The 23,254-nt window shown below is 44.8% G+C and overlaps 1 protein-coding gene and 1 non-coding gene across 2 annotated transcripts; both read left to right on the top strand.

Moving 5' to 3' along the window:
- The first annotated feature begins 838 nt into the window (after positions 1-838).
- On the top strand, positions 839-22,344 carry LOC125093932 (placenta-specific gene 8 protein-like). Its single transcript, XM_047719731.1, has 5 exons — positions 839-983; positions 14,608-14,735; positions 16,248-16,372; positions 20,371-20,485; positions 22,149-22,344. Exons 2-4 carry the CDS (start codon positions 14,636-14,638, stop codon positions 20,473-20,475), a joined length of 330 nt encoding a protein of 109 aa, XP_047575687.1. The 5' UTR covers positions 839-983; positions 14,608-14,635; the 3' UTR covers positions 20,476-20,485; positions 22,149-22,344.
- Positions 8,814-8,944, top strand: LOC125094619 (small nucleolar RNA SNORA18). The gene has a single exon (XR_007125628.1). It is a non-coding gene; the product is annotated as a small nucleolar RNA SNORA18 (small nucleolar RNA).
- Positions 22,345-23,254: the final 910 nt, after the last annotated feature.

Below are 23,254 nucleotides of genomic sequence, written 5' to 3'. Positions count from 1 at the left end.
AATCTGGGGGAACAGAAAACAGTTTGATGTGAGTCACTCGAGCTTTCTGTTCAAACACCATGAGAGAAAATACAACTTGTTAGGGTCACACTGATAGGAACGAAGGACAGTTCAACCTCTGCTAAGCTAACACATTCTTAGTTAGCAACCTGGAAGCAGTTGAGGTTTCCCATACAGTGTTGTGTATCTATGGGCTTATCTAATGATTCAGTGAGTGAATCATTCCCTCTTCTGTTCCTCTGCCCAATTCCGGAGAGCGATCTTTTCCTATAAGGTTTCTGGTTAAGTCCCTCCTCCAGCTTCCCGTCCCTGCTCCAGCCCTCCGCGTCCTCTACTCACTATGAAAGTGCTCCCACAGTGGGCTCCTGGATGTCGTCTTGTCCTCGCGGAAGACGCTGCACACTGGCACCAGACAGGTGTCACCAAAATGCCACTGACCGCATCCCACTCTGCCCCCTGCCCTTCAGCATCCCCTCTTGGCCAGACCACCCAGCTCCTTAGCTCGGGACCGAAGTCCCAACTGCCTGGCCAGGAAGAAGTTTGCACATCTCTGTAGCATTTCCGAGACCTCAGCCCAGCTGCCCAGGGCTTATTCTTAAACACATTTCATGCCCCTTAAGTGCTTTCGGGAGTGAATACATTAGAGAAACCCTAAATAAATACACAAGCCTCCGACCCTCATAAAACGTGCCGCCGCCTAATCATAAATAAATCTCACTGTGCAAGGGAGCAGTGGCGTCAGGCACATGTCGCAGAAAATAAATATAATGAGATAAACCGCAGTGTCCACTTTCTTAAATAGAAGAACACTGACATCCCCCCGAGGCAGGTGGGACCTCTGGAGCCCAGCCCCACCCCCTGACTTACCCCACCCCTAACCCCACCCTTGCCGACTGGAGCCTGAGGCCGCCAGCGGAGCAGTTGTGGTCCTGAGCCTTCTCCTGTTAGCCCTGGGCTGCCACCTTCTCCGCAACCAGAGTGTGGTGAGTGTTCTACAACACAAAATAACCCCTTTCCGTTGTGTAACCTTTTGTCTTTCCCAACTTCTTTCAAAAGAAAAACAAATGATTAAAAAAAACATAAACCATAGAACCAGGAAAACCTTACCGTGTAATTAACACAAGTCAGGGCAGAATTGAATAGTAGGTGTTCTTCATTGGTCTCCTTGAATTAAAAAAAAAAATACCTATATGTCTGCAGCACGCAGTTGTCTTTTGAATTCAATTTGGCAGCAGTGATTCTAAAGAGCCCAGGTATGTCATAGACTGTTTCTTTAAAATGTGCTACTGGAGATACAATTTTAAGAGGAAAAAAATGTTCTTAACCATTACAGAAGAAATCATTGTATTACCATTAAGACTGGTGTGTTTAAACAATATTTTAAATTGCTTCTAGAAAGTTTCTTATCTTTTAATTGGTTTCGGGAATTGCTATTGGAATTAGTTTTAATAGTAAGGAGACACGATTTCTGCTTTCATTTTGAGGTTTATTATTATTGTCAGAATTAAGTCTAACTGTCTCTGTTTTCATATAACAAAAACAAATTATTTGAAATCGTGATGCTCTGGCCACTTGTTACCTTTCCCAATGTGTAACATTGTTATCATCAGCAATAATTAAACTCTTTCTTAGGGGTGCCTGGATGGCTCAGTGGGTTAAAGCCTCTGCCTTCGGCTCAGGCCACGATCTCAGGGTCTTGGGATCAAGCCCCACATCAGGCTCTCTGCTCTGTGGGGAGCCTGCTTCCTCTTCTCTCTCTGCCTGCCTCTCTGCCTACTTGTGATCTCTGTCTGTCAAATAGATAAATAAAATCTTTAAAAAAAAAAAAAAAAGAAAAAGAAAATGACTCCAAATAAGTCTGAACCATAAAATTAACAAAGTTTAAAAAGTATGCAAAAATAAATAGGGCATGGTGAATGGTCAGCCTTAAATAGTTCAGTAAATTGATACTAACTACAAAGTGAGTTGACAATATCCTTATAAAGCTTTATGATATATCTATTTGACTAAGCATTTTCCATTTTAAGAATCCACCTTTGGGGCCTCTGGGTGGCTCAGTGGGTTAAGCATCTGCCTTTGTCTCAGATCATGGTCCCAGGGTCCTTGGATCAAGCCCCACATCGGGCTCTCTGCTCTGCAGGAAGCCTGCTTCTCCCTCTCCCCCTGCTTGTGTTCCCTCTCTCGCTGTCTCTCTCTCTGTCAAATAAGTAAATAAAATCTTCCAAAAAAAAAAACCCTCCTTCTTAGACAGAAAGTCAATCTCTGCTCTTTTACACCAACTCGAGCATCTTAGTAGGGGTCCTAACTAATCAGATGACAGTTCTGAGCTGGAGCCAATGACTGGCTGTCACTTCCAAGACAGACGAATGCTCGTTCCCTGAGTGTCACAAGAGCAAGGGGAGCAGCCATCTGTACCTGGTAGGGGAAATGGCTTTATCGCCATGTTTCAGAGAATCTTCACTAAAACGTGGTCCTGTGCACGAATTATTTTCTTATGGACTAAACATAAGGACATACACAACAAATTTCAATGAGGTTAACTTTGTATGGTGGATTTATGAGAGATTTTTTCTTTTGTTATTTTGTGGCTTTTTTTTTAGATTTTATTTATTTATTTGATAGAGAGAGATCAGTAGACAGAGCGGCAGGCAAAGAGAGATGGAGAAGCAGGCTCCTTGCTTGCGGAGCAGAGAGCCTGATGCGGGGCTCGATCCCAGGACCCTGAGATCATGACCTGAGCCGAAGGCAGAGGCTTAACCCACTGAGCCACCCAGGATTCCCATTATTTTGTGGCTTTTAGAGTATCTTCACTGAACATATTATTTTGGCTAAACTTTTATAACTACACGTGTTTGCAATAAAACTTTAAGTGTCAGGAGAAATTTGATCTGGGGGGGATGTGTGTTTTATTTTTGTGTAAAAGAGTTAACTCCGCTACTTCGGTTCTCATCATCATTTCGGCCACACTTTCTTTAATACAGTGATTTTCAAGCCTCACCACACCTTGGATTCACCTGGGAAGCATTAAACATACCCTCCCCAAGGCCACTAACCCGCTTGCCCAGACCAGGGGGTCAGAATCAGAGTGGGGCAAGTGCCGGCATCTGAAAGGCCAACCCCTCACGCTGTCTGCGATCCCGTGTTGCGATTCTTTGGTCTCCATAACACTGACCAGGAAGTTTGTTACTTAAAACTGGACTCCCAGGGTGTTTTACTGTCCTTTTTTATTGTCGCAGTGGGTGGGTTTTGCTGACACCTGATATAAGCATTTTCCAGGTTCTATGGTGCACATCTTTGGGACTTTGATCACTCCTACGGTCACATGCAACTCACTAGTACACACAGAAGGCGTACCTCTTAACAAAACACTATCTGCATCTTTTAAAGGATCACTGAAATGTCAGGTGTATCCTGTATTGGCCATTTTTCCTTTCTCGGTTTCCCTTCTAGTCACTTGCTAAAGCAGGGCCAGAACTGGTTTCTGGGGAAAACAGAGGCTTTCTCACAAATATGTGTTCAGCTTATCTCCGTGTTGAGTTAGGCTGGCCGTTGGCTCACCCCACGCTGCACTAGGGTGCCTTCCATCCAGGTGGGTGGCCTGATGGCATCATTTGATTTTTATAACCATACATTTGCCTTATATGCTTCCCCTTCTACATACCTGTTCCTACACGTAATAAGCAGCCCTCGTGGACTCTGACCTTGGGTTCTCACCAAAGACTTCTAATTCAGCCCATTGTTACCCATTTTTTATTATGCCCTGGCTAGTGAAAATACTACTCGTGGAGGGTTGTCCAAGAATATATACCCATGTGTCTCTCTGAACAATCTACATTTTATTTTATTTTATTTTTTAAAAAAGATTTTATTTATTTGATAGAGAGAGAGAGATCACAAGCAGGCAGAGAGGCAGGCAGAGAGAGAGGGGGTAAAGCAGGCCCCCCACTGAGCAGAGAACCCAATGCGGGGCTCAATCCCAGGACCCTGGGACCATGACCCGAGCCAAAGGCAAAGGCTTTAACCCATTGAGCCTCCCAGGCACCCCAACAATCTACATTTTAAATGTGAATTTTAATCCTGAATCATCCCGATGATCAGAGAGATAAGCAGTTGGCTGGGATCATTTTAGCTGTTCATAGATCCCTCTAAGTGATTCTACTCCCCCATTGCACTTTAACGGTATAGTAGGAAATAAATTCTTAGAAGTCACTGTTCTGTTTATTGTGGAGATAAAGGCTTTGACCATCGCATGTCATATACTATATATCATCTCCCTTTTGAGGACTTTGATGAGGAATTTCTCTAGGTGTTCCCTCTTTGCTTTGCCTGGCAGGAAGCCCAAAACCTCATACACAGCCCATGTCCAGCACTGTCGAGGAATCTTAAAGCATGTGCTACATTTGCTCCAGACTTTATTTTCCCTGTGACCAATTTCTTCATTTTTCATTCTGTATCTTGTTTTATATGGAGGTTTGTAAGCTGCTCAAATCTTAACAATAAGATGAGAGTATGAATCAGAGTTTCTCAGCCTTGACACTGTTAGGGCAAATAATTTATTCTTGGCAGGAATGGGGTATTAAATGGAGGATTTGGAGGGAAGAATGGGGTACGTCCTTGGCCTTGGCCTCTATCCACTAGTTGTCAATAGTAGTTCCTGGTACTGGAGAGCTAGCTTTCACATGACAGGTTTGTCTCCTGGTTTTAAAGAAGAAGTGCAAGAAAAAGAGGTAAAAATGACCTTCCACTTTCTGCCATTTTCTCAAACTCCTTCAGCTTAATAATATTCAATGTGCCAAGCCTCTGTAGTTCAGGGTAGTGTATCCTGAACCGCAATAATTAGTATTTTCTAGGCTATATGCAAGTCACGGTTTTAGGGGGACCCAGACAACTGAACCCACTTTCACCCTCAGAAAAACCTGCAAAAAGAAAACAAAATAGAAATCTAAGGGCTCAGTTTGCACATCTCTGAAGTTAGTGTAGCAAGGGCTTTCCAGATGACCTTGGGAAAAGCAAGTGGAGATACTGTTATTGGCATTTAGACCAAAAGGGCACAAAGATAGCCGAGTACCTAGTGTAGTTAGTGTCCAGTGTGCTGACCCCCACATCCAGGAGACTCTCCACCACATCATGAGAACATTGAAAAAGTTGAGCAAGAAGACAAGCAAATCCAACATGGCTTCACAGAGGAGGTAGCATTTGAGATGAGATGTTAACAGGTAAGTAGGGAAACAAGGGGCAGGAGCTCAGGGCGGGAACAGGATGGAGGGAATTCCTACAGACGGGTGAGCACTGTGGCCTGACTTGATAAGGGATGGAAATGGTAATCAAAGGACTGAAAAAAATAAGGTGGGTCCTCTTCTGAGAACATCCTGAAATGATTCAGAAGTGAACAGGCATTCTTCCCCAAGAGCCATGTATGCCTGGCAGCAGATTAACAAATTTTAAGACAAAAGTGGAACAGAAGCTGAATTAATTATATCACCAGAGAGACTAGTGATGATAGGAGGACGAGAGACCTGGGAGGATCCAATGTGTCCTGTGTCCTTTGTTCCTGACCCTCGCCCCAGTTAAATGTTTCGGTGAGCAAAAAGCCTTTACTTCTTTGATGAAAGTAAGATAAAGGACTCTCTGGTGTCAGCAAAATTCCCAGTTGAGAACATCAAATACGCAAATACTCCAGAGAGAGCTCTGATTTAGGGATGACCAAGCACGAGCATCATTTTTTTTTTAAGATTTTATTTATTTATTTGACAGGCAGAGATCACAGAGAGGCAGGCAGAGAGAGGAGGAAGCAGGCTCCCCACTGAGCAGAGAGCCCGATGTGGGGCTCGATCCCAGGACTCTGGGATCATGACCTGAGCTGAAGGCAGAAGCTTTAACCCACTGAGCCACCCAGGCGCCCCACAAGCATCATTTTTAACAAAAAGGGAAATGTTTTGGGGCGGCTTTTTGGTTATAGAAATTATTTAGCCTCAATTAGGAAATGCCATAACTTCAGTTACACACAATTGATTTTAAATTTACGTATAACACAGTTTTCATTGTTTTGCTAAAATTTCACAAAATGATGTGATCGGTGGTACATTAGTCAGGAACCTATTGGGATACGGGCAATGCAGGGCTCTGTAGGTGACCCGGAAAACTGGCTCCGATGCAGATCAGAGCAAAGACCAGCAGCAGGCATGCTGTGGTGCTTCTGGGTGCTGGAGAAGCTCAAAGAGGGAGATTTGGGGGTAAGAGCAGGATCCGAGTGTGTCTGGGGAGGAAGGGAAGCTTAGAAGCCAGATACCGGTAAGTGAGGAACCTCCTTTCCAATCCAAGTCTATAAGGAAAAGGGATGTGTGCTCAGCTAAGCCCCAACATGAGGGCTTCACTAAGTTGGGCAGAATGCCCTCCTCCCACCCCTTCATCACCCTGGACAGTGACCAGAGGCTTTTTGCTTCCAGATATTATTCAGTTTAAATTAAGAAATGTCATCTTTTCAACTATGCATAATCATTTTTAAATTTCCTTATAACTGAGAATTTTCATGGTTGGGCTAAATTTTCAGAAATAACTTGGAGGCGAGAAAAAAAATAATTCACCCTCTACACTTTCAAGTTCTCACCTAGGGCCCCTGAGAGAAAAGACAGATTAAGAAGAGAAAAACAGAAGTTGATTACACATGTATCTCATATACATGGGAGATATGCAGGAAAAAGAGTAACTTTCAAAGGTGGCTTTGAATTCAGACTTAAACAGCAGCTTCAGCTAAAGGCACTGGAGAGAATGTGTGGTGGAAGCCATGACTGGGGAGGAGAGCGGGAACATAAGGGTACGATTTGCCATGCAGATTTAAGTCCGTAAGTTTTACATTGATTAGCGTCTCTCGTGGTATAGAGTCATTCCTGTCTTCCTGATAGGAGAATGGAACACTTATAAATGGAAATTTTCCCTTAAAGGGTAACTTTGACTCTGTTTTCAGAGCTTCTCCTGTGTGTGCTGCTTCTCAAAATAATGGACTCAAAAATAACTCTTACGCCAATGAAGCATATTTTGGAATGGCATTTTCCGGCCTGTACGCAACAGGTACATAGACAGAGTCCCTATGTGATGCAGAGAATTTAGAATTCAGCTTGAGACGCAGGGCAGTGGAACAAATAGTTCCAGAAGCAGACTCAGACCCAGCACTGAAACACAGGCTGGGGGATGTTTGGGTGATGGAGAAGCTCCAAGTGACTCGAAGCAAGGCCTTCCCAGTTGACTTTATTTACTCTACTTTTCCAGAAATGGGTTGCATATAACCCATGGGATGATCTGATAAAAAACTGAAAGCCAGAAGGAGGTGGACAGAGGAGAAAGGAGGGAAGGAAATAGGGGAATGAGGAGTCTGGGGAGACCCAAGGTGGCTGACATTCAAGAGTTTGGTAGATTGATCAGCACAGCTGAGCCTGGTTGAGAGAAATGGAGCTCATGCAGGCCCCAAGCCTGTCAGTGGGACTCCTCCAAGGATAGGACTTGGAAGATAGGACTTGGTAGAATGGAAGAATATGGACTTTGGCTTCAGCTCACCTGCCTGGGAACCTGGCTACACTGCTCTAGCTATTTGATTTCAAATTAGGAGAAAAAATTGTTATGAGGCTAGAATCCCACCACATGCCTAAGATTGCTTAACATGGAAACTAGCAGTAGAAACTGTTCAAGAAATTTCAGTTTCCTTCCTTGATCCATGAATAAACAACTGCATTCCCAGAGGAAATGCTCTTCTAAGAATTTAGACAGAAATCATAAATCGTGGCCTCCATCAGTGTCTTTTGGCCTCTGTTCACTCCCTGGGGAGTGGGAGACAGCTTCCTGCATGGCCTAGGAAAGCTCCATTGTTTTGGCCTCCCCCACACCAATCCCATTCCTGTAAATTGGGAGGCAGAAAGTGCCCCACCCAACATGATACTCTCTAATTCCAAAGTTATTTCCAAAACCTTCCAGGTAAATAGAGAATGCCCAGTTAAATTTGAATTATAACTAAAGAATGAAAAGTGTTTTAATATAAGTATGTCTCAAATATTACTTGGGACTTACTTATTCAAATTTAACAGAATCGCCTTTATTTTTTTACCCTAAATTCTATTTAATCATTTAACCATAATTTCAGTTTTTCTCAGTCTTAAGCATAGGCTTCCATTTCCCAGATTCTCGTAGCACCCTCTGGGTAAAAAGAAAAATGGTGGCATCACCAGGTATTGACAAGGACGTGGGGCAAATGGAACTCTCACCCACTACTGATGGGAGTGTAAATTGGCACCACCACTTGACAATAATGTCTGGCACTATCTGCCAACCCTAGGACCCAGCAGTTCTACTCCTGCTAGACACAGCAGGAACACGTGCCTCGTCCACCCAAAGATATGTACAAGAATGTCCATAGCACAAGGTGACCATTCCTAATGGTCCAAACTGGAAAAAATACAATGGCAGCAGGGATAAATAAGTTGTACTTCATCTGTGTGATGATTTATTATATGTTAATGAGGATAAATGAAGTATTGCTGTATGCTCCAGGGTTGCATCTCACAGTCCTAACTTTGGACGAAAGAAGCCAGACACAGAAGAATACATAGTGCGTATAATTGAACAGACATAAGGCTCAAACATGGCAGAGGCAGAGGGACTTCCTAAGAGAGTGAGGAGGGCTTCTGGGGTGCTGCTCATGTCCTTCTTGAGTCAGGCTGTGGTCACAAGGACAGAACGGTTCACGTTAAATTCACCGATCATGCTGACGAGTTCTGTACTTCACTAAATGTATACTGAACTTTGGTGGGAGGTCTACCGAAAGAGTGGAGGTCTATCCCGATGGCGCTCCTTCTGTAGACTCGTATGGTTGGAAATACCTTTTAGAGTATATGCGTGGTTTCTTTTTTTCACAGAACTTTGTGTTAAATCTGTGGGAAGGACCTGCAAGACATCTACCTACGAAAACCATGTGAAGGACCTCATAGTCACATTTTTAAATCTTGGGTATTGGGGTATCCCAGCAATCTGTACAAGTCTAGGGTGTGATAGTTTAGGGGTGAGCAGGATTTGAACGCATTCATGTTTAGAGGGTGTCTGAGAACCAGGCAGATCCCCCTACTCTGACCCTAAACATTGCTCTTAAAGTAAAGAAGTTGGACCCCAAAGATTACAGGTGGTGAATTTTTGAAGTATGTCCATATTCAAATGGAGATTGAAGACATCCCACGGAAGGAAAGAATTCTACCGAATTGAACAAAAGTTCTTTTTAAAAGGGCTATTTTGAAGGTTATGATTCTGATTTTGGAGGAACTACAGTGATTGGCAGTGGAAGGAATCCCGTGTAAAATTTCTTAAATAAAAATTTATTGACTTTAAATTTAAAAAAAAAGAAGTTTATTGAAAGGGGGGAAAAAGTAGAACTGGAGAGTTGCGCTGTCCACATAGGAACAAGAAGCAGAAGAAAAAGAGAAGGTGGGTGGGAGGGAGAGACAAGAAGGATCTGCCACACAGGAGATGGATTTCAGAATAGGGTGTGAACAAATCCACGGGAAACCGGGGCATGCAACGATCCCCGGGTTCCAGCTTTTGAAACGTGTGACTAGGAAACAACGTGTTAGGTCCCATTCCTCACAAGGACTGCTTGTCTGGCTGCTGTGGACCCAGTTCTACATCCCTGGGAAACTGAATCAGACACCGTTAGAACCTTCCAGAAGCTCAGGCTTCCTGGTGCCCTTGATGTTTTTGAACCACGGTTTCTCATCGCAGCACTGTTGTTGACATGTGGAGATAGAACATTAGTTGTTGTGGGGGCTGTCCTGTGCTTTGCAGATTGTCTAGCAACATCTCTGGCCTTCACCCACTAGAATGACCATAGCACCTCACCCCCAGTCGGGACAAACAAAAATATCTCAAAGCGTTGCCAAATGTCCCCCAGGGCAGGGTGTAAAGCAATCCTGGTTGTGAACCAGTTACCTGAACACGCATGGTGGAACTCTAGAGGAAGTTTTGAGTGTCTGGGTTCAAGACACTGAAAATACATACCTACATAAACACACACAAGCACACACATGCGGACTGACAGGCAGACTTAGGAAAGCGAAGTCAGTCTCAAACTGTCCACCTCTCTACACTTTCAAAATTTGCCTGAGAAGGGACACCCTAAGAAGTGCTGACTTTCCTTCCCGAACAGGTCTGCCCACTCTAGCTGGCCGGGATTCATAATCCCAGATGGACAGACTCCGCGGAAACACGCTTAAGAGCTTTGGAGCCCCAAGAACTGAATTCAAATCCCAGCCCTGCCACTCTGTCTCCCTGGACATGTGACTTACTCTCTGTTTCTTTCCCCTTCCTCTGCGGCTTTGTGGAAGACGTGCCCGTGTTCCACAGTGTATGGGAGCGTGTGAGGGAAGGGTGGGGATTTTACCAATTTCCCTCAAGGGGCAAGTATTCTCTTTTATGTAACTGCTGCTCATGAAGAATTTACCCCATGCCAGACATCCCTCTAATCACTCAAATCATTCAAATATTATTCAATGACCCTGACGGCTTTATAAGCTACCATTGCGCATATCCCCATTTCACAGATGAGGACACTGAGTCACAGGGTCATTCATTAGCTAGTGACTGGAAAGCTGGGAGTCTGTGGCCAGTGTTGATAATGGAAACCACTGGATCATGCAGCCTGGTCCACTTTTTTATCTTCAGGTTTTATAATGTCATATATATATATATATAATTTTTCCCCCCTGATGAGACTGGGAAGAGGGTGCAGGGCAATACTCAGTCTTCGTCCTCATGTCCTTATTATAAATTAAGGATGTTGGACTAGCGATCATGACTTTTCCTTGGCCCTGGCATGTCACTCTTTGCCTCAGTTCCCGTGTGTGCAATAGGAAGCATCTTATCAGCCTTCTTTCCCCGCGTGCTGCAGTCTGCTGGGAACATGAAAGAGATCGGCATTAACCAGAGCTCAGACGGGAACACGTTTGGAAAGTAGAATGCTCCTTGCAAGTGTGAGCCACTGTCATGTCGGCAACAGATCACCCTCAGGTTTTCCACCTGCTTTCCTGGCACTTAGACACTGTAGACTCTCTCTTCCACATATATGGTGATTGGCAGTTTTCTTTTTTCTTTTAAAGATTTTATTTATTTATTTGACAGAAAGAGACACAGCAAGGGTGGGAGCACTAGCAGGGGGAGTGGGAGAGGGAGAAGCAGACTCCCGCTGAGCAGGGAGCCCGACGCAGGGATCAATCCCAGGACCCTGGGATCATGACCTGAGCTGAAGGCAGATGCTTCATGACTGAGCTCCAGATTGGCAGATTTCAAACTGTCTTCACGTAATGGGATCTTACTGGGTCTTGCCAAATAAAGCAATGACGTCAGTCCAAGCTTTCAGATGCACACCCATTGCACACTGCAGCACCGCTGTGTTAGCTTTCGGGAGCTGTGATTCCAGGCATGGCCCCACACTATGAATCAGTCACAGGACCCGCTACGTAACGACATTTAGTCTCAAATAGACACAGGGGTGCCTATGTCAGCTCACAGACATACAAGAAACAGTGTTGAGCAGACATGGTCTGCCGACCTACTCTCATCACAGTAACACAACAAACCATGAGAAGAATGCTACTGCACTCATTTTAAAGTTGTCAAAACTGAGGCACAGAGAAGTTAGCTTATTTGTCCAAGAACACACAGCAATGGAAAACAGATTGGAACCCAGTTCCTAATCACAATCTAGACCCTGAGGAGTCAAAATGTGGGCCAGATACCAGCAGAACTGGCACACCCACAGAGTTTGTTAAAAAAGCAAGCCTCAGGGGGCACCTGGGTGGCTCAGTGGGTCAAAGCCTCTGTCTTCGGCTCGGGTGGTGATCCCAGGGTCCTGGGATCGAGCCCTGCATCGGGCTCTCTGCTCAGCGGGGAGCCTGCTTCCCTTCCTCTCTCTCTGCCTGCCTCTCTGCCTACTTGTGATCTCTGTCAGCCAAATAAATAAATAAAATCTTTAAAAAAAAAAAAAAAAGCAAGCCTCAGGTCCCATTCTGGACCCACCGAATTAGGTTCCACATGCTAAAAGGATCCTAAGTGAGTCCTGTTCATAGTGTAACGTAAGAACCACCGCTGCTTAGTGTACATCCAGCCACATAGAGAAGCGCAAAACCTACGGATAGACCTACAACACATGCACACACGCATACAGTACAGAGTGTTTTTAAAATGTACTTCTAACACCTTACTTCAAGGAAGGGAATTCAGAGGTTGCAAAACCAGCGGCAGGAGTCCCTGTGTTAGGTTAGGAATTAAGTTAATTGAATTAACACACAGTACAGTCTAGGGTTGGTGTGACTTGTGGCTGGGACAATCACAACAGATGCCTGTTTCAGGGTCCCTAACGGACTGATTCTCCAGCTGTTTTTTTAACAGATTTATTTGTTTACTTGACAGAGAGAGAGACCACAAGCAGGGGCAGTGACAAGCGGAGGGAGAGGCTTCCCATCGAGCAGGGAGCCCAATGCGGGGCTCAATCCCAGCACCCTGGGATCATGACCTGAGCTGAAGGCAGAGGCCCAACCCACTGAGCCCCCCAGGTGCCCCTGCTCCCTGGCATTTTGTTTTTACACCAAACACAGCCAACTGTACACTTACTATAAACTACTGACCACAGCAAGTAGACGTTCCCAGGGCTGCACAAAGGCCAAGGAAACGCTGGAAGAATCATTGAGATAAAGTCTCTGCCCGGGAACAATGATTAGGATTAGGGTCTTGAACTTTCACACAGTTTTCCGTTCCGATGCGTTGGCTGGACTGATTGGTTTGGTTGTGTGACTCTTTTCATCTGAAGCATTGATTCTTGTGAGAAGTGCTTTTCTATTAAGAATACAGCCTTACTGGCACATCCCCGAATGACATACCCGTAGCGGCAACAGCTGTGTGTATCTTTTGTGTCATGCTTTTCCCGGTACGCATTTTGAAGGTATTGGGTCATTCATCCTTGAGGCCAAAAGTGTATCTCTAACATTCAGTGTCGAACAACATATTACCTATGCAATTTATTCAACTTCTGTAACTATTCCGCAGATAGTAGATCGAATTCACATCATGTGCCCACTATGATTACATGAGAGTAAGGAAGCTATCGCAGTCCTCCTAAATCATCAGAGAGGAGAAAGACCTTTGGACTCCAACGAAATGTCTACCCAGCCGTAGAGTTTCAACCATAGCTCCTGGCGCGAGGTGACAGCCTTCTCGGTCGGCTGGTTTTCCCTCCATGTCATAAAGCAGATGCTTGATGATAAATGCTAGAGGCAGCCTTCGAGGGTGGCCGGAGTGCCCTGGCTCTTATTGTTCCAGAACACCTCCACCCCTTTTGTGGGGACTCATCTGGTGGGGAATCGAGTGATCACAGCCACGATCTCAGTGGGGACAAAATCCATCCGGAGAAAGAGCAGGGCAGGGGGAGAGCTAAGAAGACCGGCCGGGAAGGGCTGAGCAAGACTGAAATGACCTGTACTCAGTGTCCCCAGAACTGTCTGCATCACAAGAACTTTTACTTACCGAGGGTCCACCCCAGCTACTGAGTCGGAATCAAGTAACTGTGTTTTCAACCGTGCACTAGGCTCAGCCTAGTGCACAGTCAAGACTGAGATGTGCTCTGGGAACATCTTTGATCGGGGCCTTCCCGGCGACAGGGAGGAGAGGGGATGGATAATGGGGCCGGACGTCCTTGCACCTGACTAAGGGGAGTGTGAGAGGCGAGCCGGGGCGAGGGCTACAGAGCATGGCGTAGGGTTAGATGTGAAGTAGTGAAGAAGAAAGTTTTACATTAGCCGTTGTGAAACCAGATACATTCTCTCCCTTGGGAGTCCCGACTGGGTAGAGCCCAGGAGACTTCGCTTGATCGCTGGATGAAATCTGAGACGCATATAGGCACCACTTTGTTCGAGGGACACTGTTTTTAGTGGTTTTGCCACTATTGGATTTTTCTGTGGAAGCTTGAAGTCCAGCCCCCGGCCCTTTTTTCCCCCCCAAGATTCTGGCCTGATGATTTCACAAAAAGAAGTTAATTGGTTTTTGGTGTTTTTGGCTTTTTTTTAAGTAACCAAGGACATCTGTTAAAACTCCAGCTATCAGGATACGACTAGCAATTATGCAATGAGGACTGGCGTTATCTAGAAGCATTGGTGTAATGAGAACTTTCTTGCACAAGAACTCTGTCTCACAAGGTTCGATTGAGGGACAATTGAGGTAATGCCTGTGTAATAGCGTTGTAAAAGTTATTACAATCACTATTAAATAGAACACCGCGTGTGCAAAAAAGACTTTGTTTAAGAAGGTTGTCTTGAAATAGAAGGAAAAAAATCATCTTGCTGATAAAAAGGATCAAGGAAGGGGCAATAAAACCCCCAGAGAACCTGTGGAAGGAACCCCCACTCCGTGTCCGAGACGTCTCTCATTACCGAGTACAGACGATAGTCTAGAAACGTCCTCCTGAGTCAGTCGAGGGCGGCCGCCGTGATCAGGAGAGGTGTGATGAGAGTCTGCTCAGCTGGGATCGCGATCTCCTACCAGAACAGGCAGGCGTCCCACACTTTTTTGGTTTTGTTTTCACAGGCAGTGCCCTCTGGGACTCACCTTAAAAATGAATCCAGTTGTTTCGCAGCCTGGATACGGCACGGGGGGTGTGATGAACAGTGACTGGCAAACCGGCGTATTTGACTGCTGCGATGACCTGGGGATTTGTAAGTGCGCCTAATTCTTCTCCTCCTTGACTCCCAAAATGCAGGTTCCTGACCTAATAAAACTTGTCTCCTTCTCCTGTCACCGAGCTCCCACTCTATGGCCAACTCAGAAGTCGCAAGCTGCAAGCCAATGGGTGGGTGTTTTGTTTGTCCTGTACATGATGAACTTGCTTCATGTGGTAATTTAAAAATACCAGGAAACACATTAAAATCAGATTTCACACACACAAAAAGATCTGGCTTTCCAATCTAGATTTCCAACTTCTCTCAAAAATTGGAAAATTTGGCAAGATGAGCCTTCATCACACAGGGCAGAGTTTGGCTGCTTCTTAACATGAGCCAATCCCATTAAAAGAGAGTCTCACTCTATAGTTGGCTGTGTTTATTCCCGCTACTGGCTATTCTGTGGGGTTTTTCCGGTCTGTTCCACTCACTTTACCTGCATGACCTTGAGTCGGTGACCCTTGTCGAGATCCTTCGCCGTCTGCCAGTTTTCAGCTCTTGGGCTCACCGCACTCTTGATGCTTTGCTCCGTCTTCTGCTTCCCTCTCCCTTCTCTGACGATGCTGCTCCGTGCGCTCCGGCTCTGAAGGCCATCCTTGCCGACTCTTGTCACTGTTCCATTTCAGAAAGCACCACAGGCTTTTAGCTCTACTGACTTCTTCTTCTTTCCCACCACAAAACACACTTTGGAGTGAGAAGACTTTTTTCAGAGCCATCGGGTTGCAGACATTCTCTGTGGGGCTCCTCCTGACCTCAGGCGTGAGGAACAGCCTCCTTTTTCCGTGGGTGGTGGAAGTTCCCAGATCTTTGGCCTTTTGCTTAAAAACAGTCATCAAAGAACCGCTGACTCTCTCATCGCATCTAGGGTACCGCACACCACAACTCCACCCCGGCACTTTTCAAAATAGACTTTCCCTCAAAGCGTATCTGAGAAAAGTTTCCTGTTTGTTATCACTTTCTTGAGCCCTTTCTGGGCCTTGCAGAGCATCTCTAAAGCAGAGCTGCACTCAGGTCTGTAAACAGCTGAGAGCAAAATCCCGTCCTTTCTGCGCACGTCCATCCTCCTAACAATGATGGGGTCCTTTTGCCCGAACGACCTTCTAGAATCTATTTCCACTCATTGTCCCTAATGATTTGTTCACTCAGTGTTTTGACCCTCAACACCACCCCCCATGGCTTTAGAGGGCTTCTCAGACGTCCTTCTCAGATTTCCTCCCCAGGCGGGACCCGGTGTCACAGGCAGGGAAGAAGGATCATGAGAACGTGCTCCGAATGGCAAGGCAGGAGCTTCTGCAGTTAAATCGGACCCGGTACAGTGACTCACAAGTTACCCCAGTTGCCGGACGGAGGGATCCAGAAGCCAGGCCGAAAAAGCCAGATAACAAACACTGCTTTCTCCGGGGCCCATTAGAGCCGTCTCTGGAGCCAGCATCTTTTGGAAAGACATGATTTTGTTGCCAGCGAGACGACTCTCACTAACTCCTCTTTGTGGCTTCCCCTTGCACGTAGGCCTCTGCGGCACTTTCTTCCCCCTGTGCCTCTCGTGTCAGATCGCCTCCGACATGGACGAGTGCTGCCTGTGCGGGGCCAGCGTGGCTATGAGGACCTTGTACAGGACGCGCTATGGCATCCCGGTGAGTCCCCGCGCCCTGCCACACGAGCCACACCGAGGGCTCCCTGCAGGAGGACCGCAGCTGTGCAACTGCCCTCCTCGCCTCCTGGGCTTGACCCTAATCTTTGCTCCACTCCCATCCTAAATTTTTAAAATGATGGACGGGGACCGCGCTGCTGTTCATACCAGGGAACGTTTGTAATAAAATCTTGTGTTCCTGTAGATGCGTCCCTGAAACGGTGGCTGCAGGTGAGTAGGTGAGGGGTGGAGAGCCCTCACCCTCTCCCCACTTTACTCAGTCAGACCCAGGACCCCGCAGATCTGTAGGCTGGATGACGGTGTGTTAGGAAGCCAGGGGGAGAAATGCGCCTGCGGTAGATCCCTTGCAAGCCAGCACATCTGGCTCACAAGCCAGTGCTCACTCCTTCAACAGAGATGTGTCCTGTGCATGGAACACGCCCAGTACTTTGCAGATGCTAGAGGCACCTCAGTGCATGTGGCTTACATCCTGTTTCTTCTTATTTTTTCAGACCTCTATTTTAACATAGTTTCAAACTTGAAGAGAAGCTGCAGAAATCATAAATGGGGGGAAAAAAGGAAAAACGATACAAGGAATTCCTGAATACCCTGCACCCACACGCCTCGAATACTGAAATCCTGCCCCTTCCTTCCATTTCCTCTCCTCCACCTCTTTGTCTAGTCTCTTTTCGGGAACATCGATAGGAAATGACAGACTTGACATCCTATGGCATCTCTATGGCACCACGCATTTCTCAGTGACAAGGGCCTTCATTTCTCTAACTATAATGCAATGACTGAAATCAGGAATTTAACACGGATATGGTACTATTTGCTAATTTGTGGGTCTTATTTAAACTTTACCAAATAACCCAACAGCATTCTGTGGATGAGAAGAAAACCAATCCGAAACCACAAATTCTGTTCAATTGTCATTCCTCTTTAGTCTCCTACAATAGGGAATAGTTTCTCAGTCTTTCCTTGCCTTTTTCCCCCCAAAATGCAGACCATTTATTTTGTAGACTGTCCCTCAATTTGCTGTGTCAAATGTGTCCTCGTGGATATATTTAGGGTTTACACTTTGACAGAACCTCCACAGAACTAATGTAATAGTCACTGTGCTTCCTATCAAGATGCACACGACATCACTGTATCCCATTATGGTTGTTGTTTCCTTTGATTACTTAGTTAAGGTAGTGTCTGCTGTAAGGTCCTCCACCTTCTGGTGAAGTTCTCCACCTAAGGTTGCCATTTTCCCCTTCGTAACGAGTAAGGACCTGGTAGAGAGACGTGAGCACCCTGTTCCTCATAGCCCTTCAGCCACTGGGACTAACGTCCGCTGAAGCTTCTCGCCGGAATCACTGATTACTATGATGGCTGTCCATGGCAGAGCTCACACTCTAATGGGAGAAGACTGCTACACTGCGACTCAGTAAAAACCTTATAGGATGCTAATAAGTGGCACAGAAAAAAATTAAACAAAGAAGAGGAATAAAGAATGTTGAAGCATTCTAATTTTATTTTTTTCAGCATTACAAAATTTATTTTTATCCAAGCGAGGTTTATCCCAGGAATGCAAAGATGGCTCAGTATCGGAATACTCTAGTTACAGATTCAAAAAGAAAAACCATTATCATCATTTCAGCTGATGCAGGAAAAACAGTCAACAAAATTCAATGTCCATCCACATTTTTAGAAAGGGAGTTCTAATGTTAAATAGGGCGATGAGGGAAGGCTTTCTTACAAAAGTGAAAGGATGAGAAAGAAGCTACCCATCGGGGGAAGAGCTGGGCAGAAAAAAGAGTATCGCCCAAGGCTTTAAAGTAGAGTTTATCTGGAAAGTTCCAGAAACCGGAAAGGGCCAGAGAAGCTGGAATAGAATGAGTGAGAGGGTGGGGGCAGGATCTCATAGAAAAAGATGATATTAGAGCAAGATTTAGAAACTCTAGGGCCTTGAGAACCATTGTAAGAACCTGAGCTTTACTCCGAGTGAGCAGGGAAGTCACTGAAAACGGTTTAAACAAATAGGTGATGTGATGGATTCTGTTCCTAGAAATGCAGCCTCTGCCCCACTCACTGCTCCCACTGGACCGGGAGTAAGTTGCTCATCTCCCTAAGCCTCAACCCCCTCATTGATAAATGGTCACACCGATCCTCCCCTTTAATGGGGTAGCAAGAGTCATGGGAGATAATGTACGGAAAGGGCTTAACACAGGACCTGGCAAGTAATACGTGCTCAGTAAACAACTACTTCTCTTTTTGTTCTTTTCTCTGAGAATTGCTCAGCTATTTCCTCAGGGAAGAGGTGTGTGCAGGGCCCTGGCCTCATTTCTCCTGCGTGCTTGCTCAGGTCCCTGATGTCGCAGCACTCAAGGCTGCCCTCATTCATGCTAACCCTAACGTAGCACAACACACATGGGCTCTTAACTCTGTGCCTGGATTGGGACTTCCTGAATCGTGTGTGAGGTGTCACGCATGTGCACTTCCGTACATGATGTGATGGTAACGTTCTCAACGCAGCCCAAGACCCCAACACGGTATGTAGGAAGGGGTCCTTAGCTGGATCCTGGAGATGAGGCTTTGGGAACAGCTCGGCTTGTTCTCTGATAAATCACGTGGTGGCATCAGTTTTCTCATCTGTCATGAGGAAGTTGTGCAAGGTGATTTCTAGGTCTAGGATTCTAGCTATAGTAGGTTTCCTCAACATACAATGAAGCGGAGTATTTATAGACAGTGTATCTCTATTTCCTCCTTTGAACAGACCTAAAAATAATTCCCAGGACTCGTTTATATCGTTCAGGCTCTCTGCTTTGTTTCCCTTTCATATCTATGCAAATCTTTGTGGGGCTGCGACAGTACACCTCTCTGATCTGCCCCTTCTTTTGTGGATACAGCCAGGAGAGCATACCTTTGCCAGGGCACAACCTGTGCAGGAGAGAAGGAGGAAGAAAAGGGATAACCACTGGTTGTACTACCGTGAGCTGAATATTATTCTGACATGTAGTTGCTCATGTACTGCCTGCAAACTCTTGTGGTGTGGGAAGTGTTACCTCCTTTTATAGACAGGTTGGCTCTTTGCCCCAAATGCTTACACTGTTAGATGACGATCAAAGCACTGTAGCAACAGGAAAAATTTCTTTTCATGAAAAATAAATCGCTCATAGTCTCACCACTTAGAAGCTCCTACGTACACACTGCCACCCCTCACCCCACCCCACGAGCTCACACTATAAATTGGGAATTATATTAAACTCAAACCTTAAGAACATAAGTGCTATCAAATAATGGATTCAAAATTCTTTCAGTCTGTCAAGACACGCAGTAATAAAACCGGGTTATCAGACTAGAACTCCCCGGTTCACTCAGTGCCTCCTGCACCAGAACAGGAATCCCTTCAAGGGCACGTCACCTGGAAGGTCATTGAGGATCCGGTTGGACACTTCCATCGAGACGGCCCTCAAATCCTTGCAAAGTTCCCCATCCCACGGCTTTCCAAACAAATTCTTCCTCTTCTTTCTTCCTTCCCCCATAATTTGTGTATCTCCCCTTTGCTCCAAACTTCTTCCATTGCAGAACTTGAGAGATGTCAATGAAAACAGTAAGAGGGATACAATGTGGGGCCCCATCTGTCTCTGCTCACAAACTACAGAAAAATTGGTGCATTTTATGACTGGCTTTAAAGGGAAGCCATCTCAGAATTGATGTTAGAGGATGAGGGCTGTAGTCATACCCTGCAGATCAGCTGAAATCGTGTCATATATGGTTAAGGGCACAGGCTTCAGAAAAGAAAGACCAAGGGCCGCTACCAATTTGTTATGTGATCTGAACAAGTCATTTACCTTCATGTGGGTCATCAGAAAAATGGAGATAATGAAAATCCTCATGCTAAACCAGTAACATAAAATGTACCTTTTAAGGAGTTTTGAAAAGCTATGCGAATGCAAGGACTTGCGTGACTCTATTCATAGCCTATGTGTGGACCCGCTGTTTGTTTTTTAACAGGGATCTATTTGTGGTGATTTCCTATGGCTGGGATGTTTTCCTCTGTGCACCCTTTGTCAGCTCAAGCGAGATATTGAAAAAAGAAAAGCAATGAATGCTTTCTAAAAGGTGCTTGGTAAGTTGTTGGAAATTCTTTGATTTAGTTGTATCAAAACAAACGCTCAATAACATCCTTTATTTCCTTGGTCCGCTCTCACAAATACATGAACTATCGCTTACAAAATGGAGGACAAAGGATTTTTAATTGCCAGAGGACACCAACAGTTGGTAGTCAGCATCCATAGGCTGAGAGAGCGAAACCTGGAAGGATAGGAGAGAATTCCGAGGTTTGTTGGGTTGTCTGCCGTGTGACATACCAGTGAACAGGTCCCGTGTCATCCATGCATATCTTCACAAGACCGTGATTTGATTTAGCTGAGGTGTGCGTGTTACCATTCATTTCCCCAAGTCTAGTTCCTAGGTGTGCTGCTACCACACTAACCAGATGAGGTGTTATAGTAAGTGTGACTGTGTAACGTGCCTACTTCTGTGTTCTTGGCAACACCAGAATATTAGTATAAGAATCCCTCCTCCAAAGCTACGGGAAGCTACTTTAGTTTCTATAAATTCAGGGTGGATATTTCACTCAGTTATCCAAAAGTCCCAAAGCCCCCACTATGAGGAGAAGTTACTGACGTTTTGGTGGCAGTGTTGTCAGAGTTGGGTAGCTGCTCATTTCCCTGTTTCCCAGCTCCCCTAGTCACATTTTTCATCTTCTGAGCAGCTATTTCTCTCAGACAGGTGGGTAATTGTTTACGTGTCCTATCTTTTGATCTCTTATTGCCAGTCCCCGTGGAATTCGCAATCAAAGCTTAGTTTTCCCCGGGAATGACTATTATCTATACAATCCTTTCCCACCCAGAGGTCTTTGTGAATGTTTGATCAAAGTGCAACATTCATGAGTGTAAGTTGTCACTGGCCCAATCTCTCTCTTTCCTAGTTATTTCTTTGCCACACACCCCACAAAATGATGTCTTCTTCACAACCATATTAGTTCGTCTCATGTTGAATTTTTGTATCCTAGCATTTGTCTTCTGACTGTTTCAATGGCTTCCTGGAATGACTAACATGCTTTACTCAGTTTCAGGCAGAGTCATGATAGGGAGTTTTCTTATTATTCTTTTTCCTCCTTATATTCTACCTCCAGAGAATTGGCTGTTGTCTCTCTTTTCAAGCAGTGACATTTGTTAAAAGTCCTATATTAACAACTTGACTCAGAATTTGATGCCTAAGTAGTCCTGAGGGAAGGAGGATGTGACAGTACCTGTACAGTCAATGAAAAAGACTGTTTGGTGCTCTCTGCCTTTTGGAGACCCTTACCTTGACATGGTTGATGACCCACTGACATTTGACAACAGAAGTTGACTCTGGCAATCTACAGAGTGCTCCATTGTTTCCCTCAACCACCTAGCAACAATGCTTGATACCTAGCAGGCACTTAACAAATATTGTGGGAGAATAGATCAGTGCAACTTTCAAGCAAGGAAGCATAATGAGGCCCTAACCTAGGAGACTCGTCTGAATCTTAACTGGTGATTGTGACTCTTTCTAATGGATTATACTGAACCAGGGGCCATGATTTGATATAGATCTCAAAATATGCCAAAACATGGTGGTAGGGGATGGGTGGAATGGAAAGTTTTGATACTTAGAACAAGATAATGTGAAGACAGATGAAACTGATAAATCCTAATTTGTTCATTCATTTACTCTCTCCTTTCTTCTTCTGGTTTCTACAGGTCACATTCACAATGTGGTGAAAGAAATACTGCACCTGTTGAGTGCTATCTCACCACACATTTGAGAAACTAATTCAACCAATCATATGGTTTCCAATGGCTTCAAGACACTTTTAATTTCCAGTTTATTTCAAAAGAAATAAATTTCCAGTGCTGTTCTCTAAAATGACTGCTAATAAAAAATTAATATCCTCAACATGTCTTGTGTCTTTATTTTTTTACTTAAATTCCATGAGCCAACATATAGTACATCATCAGCTTCAGATGTAGTGTTCAATGACGCATCAGTGTCTTTGGATACAGCTTTATGAAAAACTATAATATAACTTTTAAAAAATGAACCCAAATTTGTCAAAATATTAAAGCTGAATGATGGGTACATGGAGAATCTTTTTTTTTTAATTTCGAAAGGTTTTTTTTTTTTTTTTTGGAGGATGATTGACACATAAAGATGATTCCACTTTTCTATCTTTATATATGTTTGGAAATGTCCACAATAAAAAGTGTTTTAAATGTTGTCAAGACTTTTCTAATTTTAGACTTTCCCACCACTGGTAGGCAAGGAATCACTCTGGGCATTACCTCACTCCCAAAAGGGTGGTACTTTGACCTACCTTGGGCCTCCCTTTGGGAGCCAGGATGACCTTCGGCACTCCTTAGCCCCACTCAAGGCTGAAATAAATACACTCGAGGAGTACTGGCTGAGCGATGCAGAGTTTACTATAGATTCTATGGACGAAAGAGAGGATTTCTGTCGTAAGCCACACAGCAAGACTTCTAACTGAAATTGGCATTAGACATTTCCATCCTCCCTAAAGCCATCTGCAGCGAGCCAGCCACAGGAGCTCCACATACCTTTCTTTCTCCACTCCCCCTCCTTCCCTGCACCAAGGTTAATGTGGCATTTTCAAATATTGAGATATAATTGAGTTATAGGTGTACAATATTATGATACAACCCATGTACATATTGGAAAATGATCACCACAATAAGTTTAACTATCCCTGAACATAGTTGTAATTTTTTCTCGTGTTGAGAAGTTTTAAGATTACTCTCTTCCCAACTTTCCGATATATAATACTTTACAATGTATTCCACCATGCTGT

The sequence above is a fragment of the Lutra lutra genome, chromosome 2 (assembly GCF_902655055.1).
Source record: "Lutra lutra chromosome 2, mLutLut1.2, whole genome shotgun sequence".
NCBI lineage: Eukaryota > Metazoa > Chordata > Mammalia > Carnivora > Mustelidae > Lutra > Lutra lutra.
This window is presented reverse-complemented; position numbering and strand designations above follow the sequence as displayed.

Coding starts and splice junctions, on each gene's coding strand:
- LOC125093932 (XM_047719731.1), top strand. CDS start 14,636: ATGAATCCAGTTGTTTCGCAGCCTGGATACGGCACGGGGGGTGTGATG. Junction 14,736..16,247: donor CTGCGATGACCTGGGGATTT/GTAAGTGCGCCT, acceptor CCTTGCACGTAG/GCCTCTGCGGCACTTTCTTC. Junction 16,373..20,370: donor GGACGCGCTATGGCATCCCG/GTGAGTCCCCGC, acceptor GTTTTTTAACAG/GGATCTATTTGTGGTGATTT.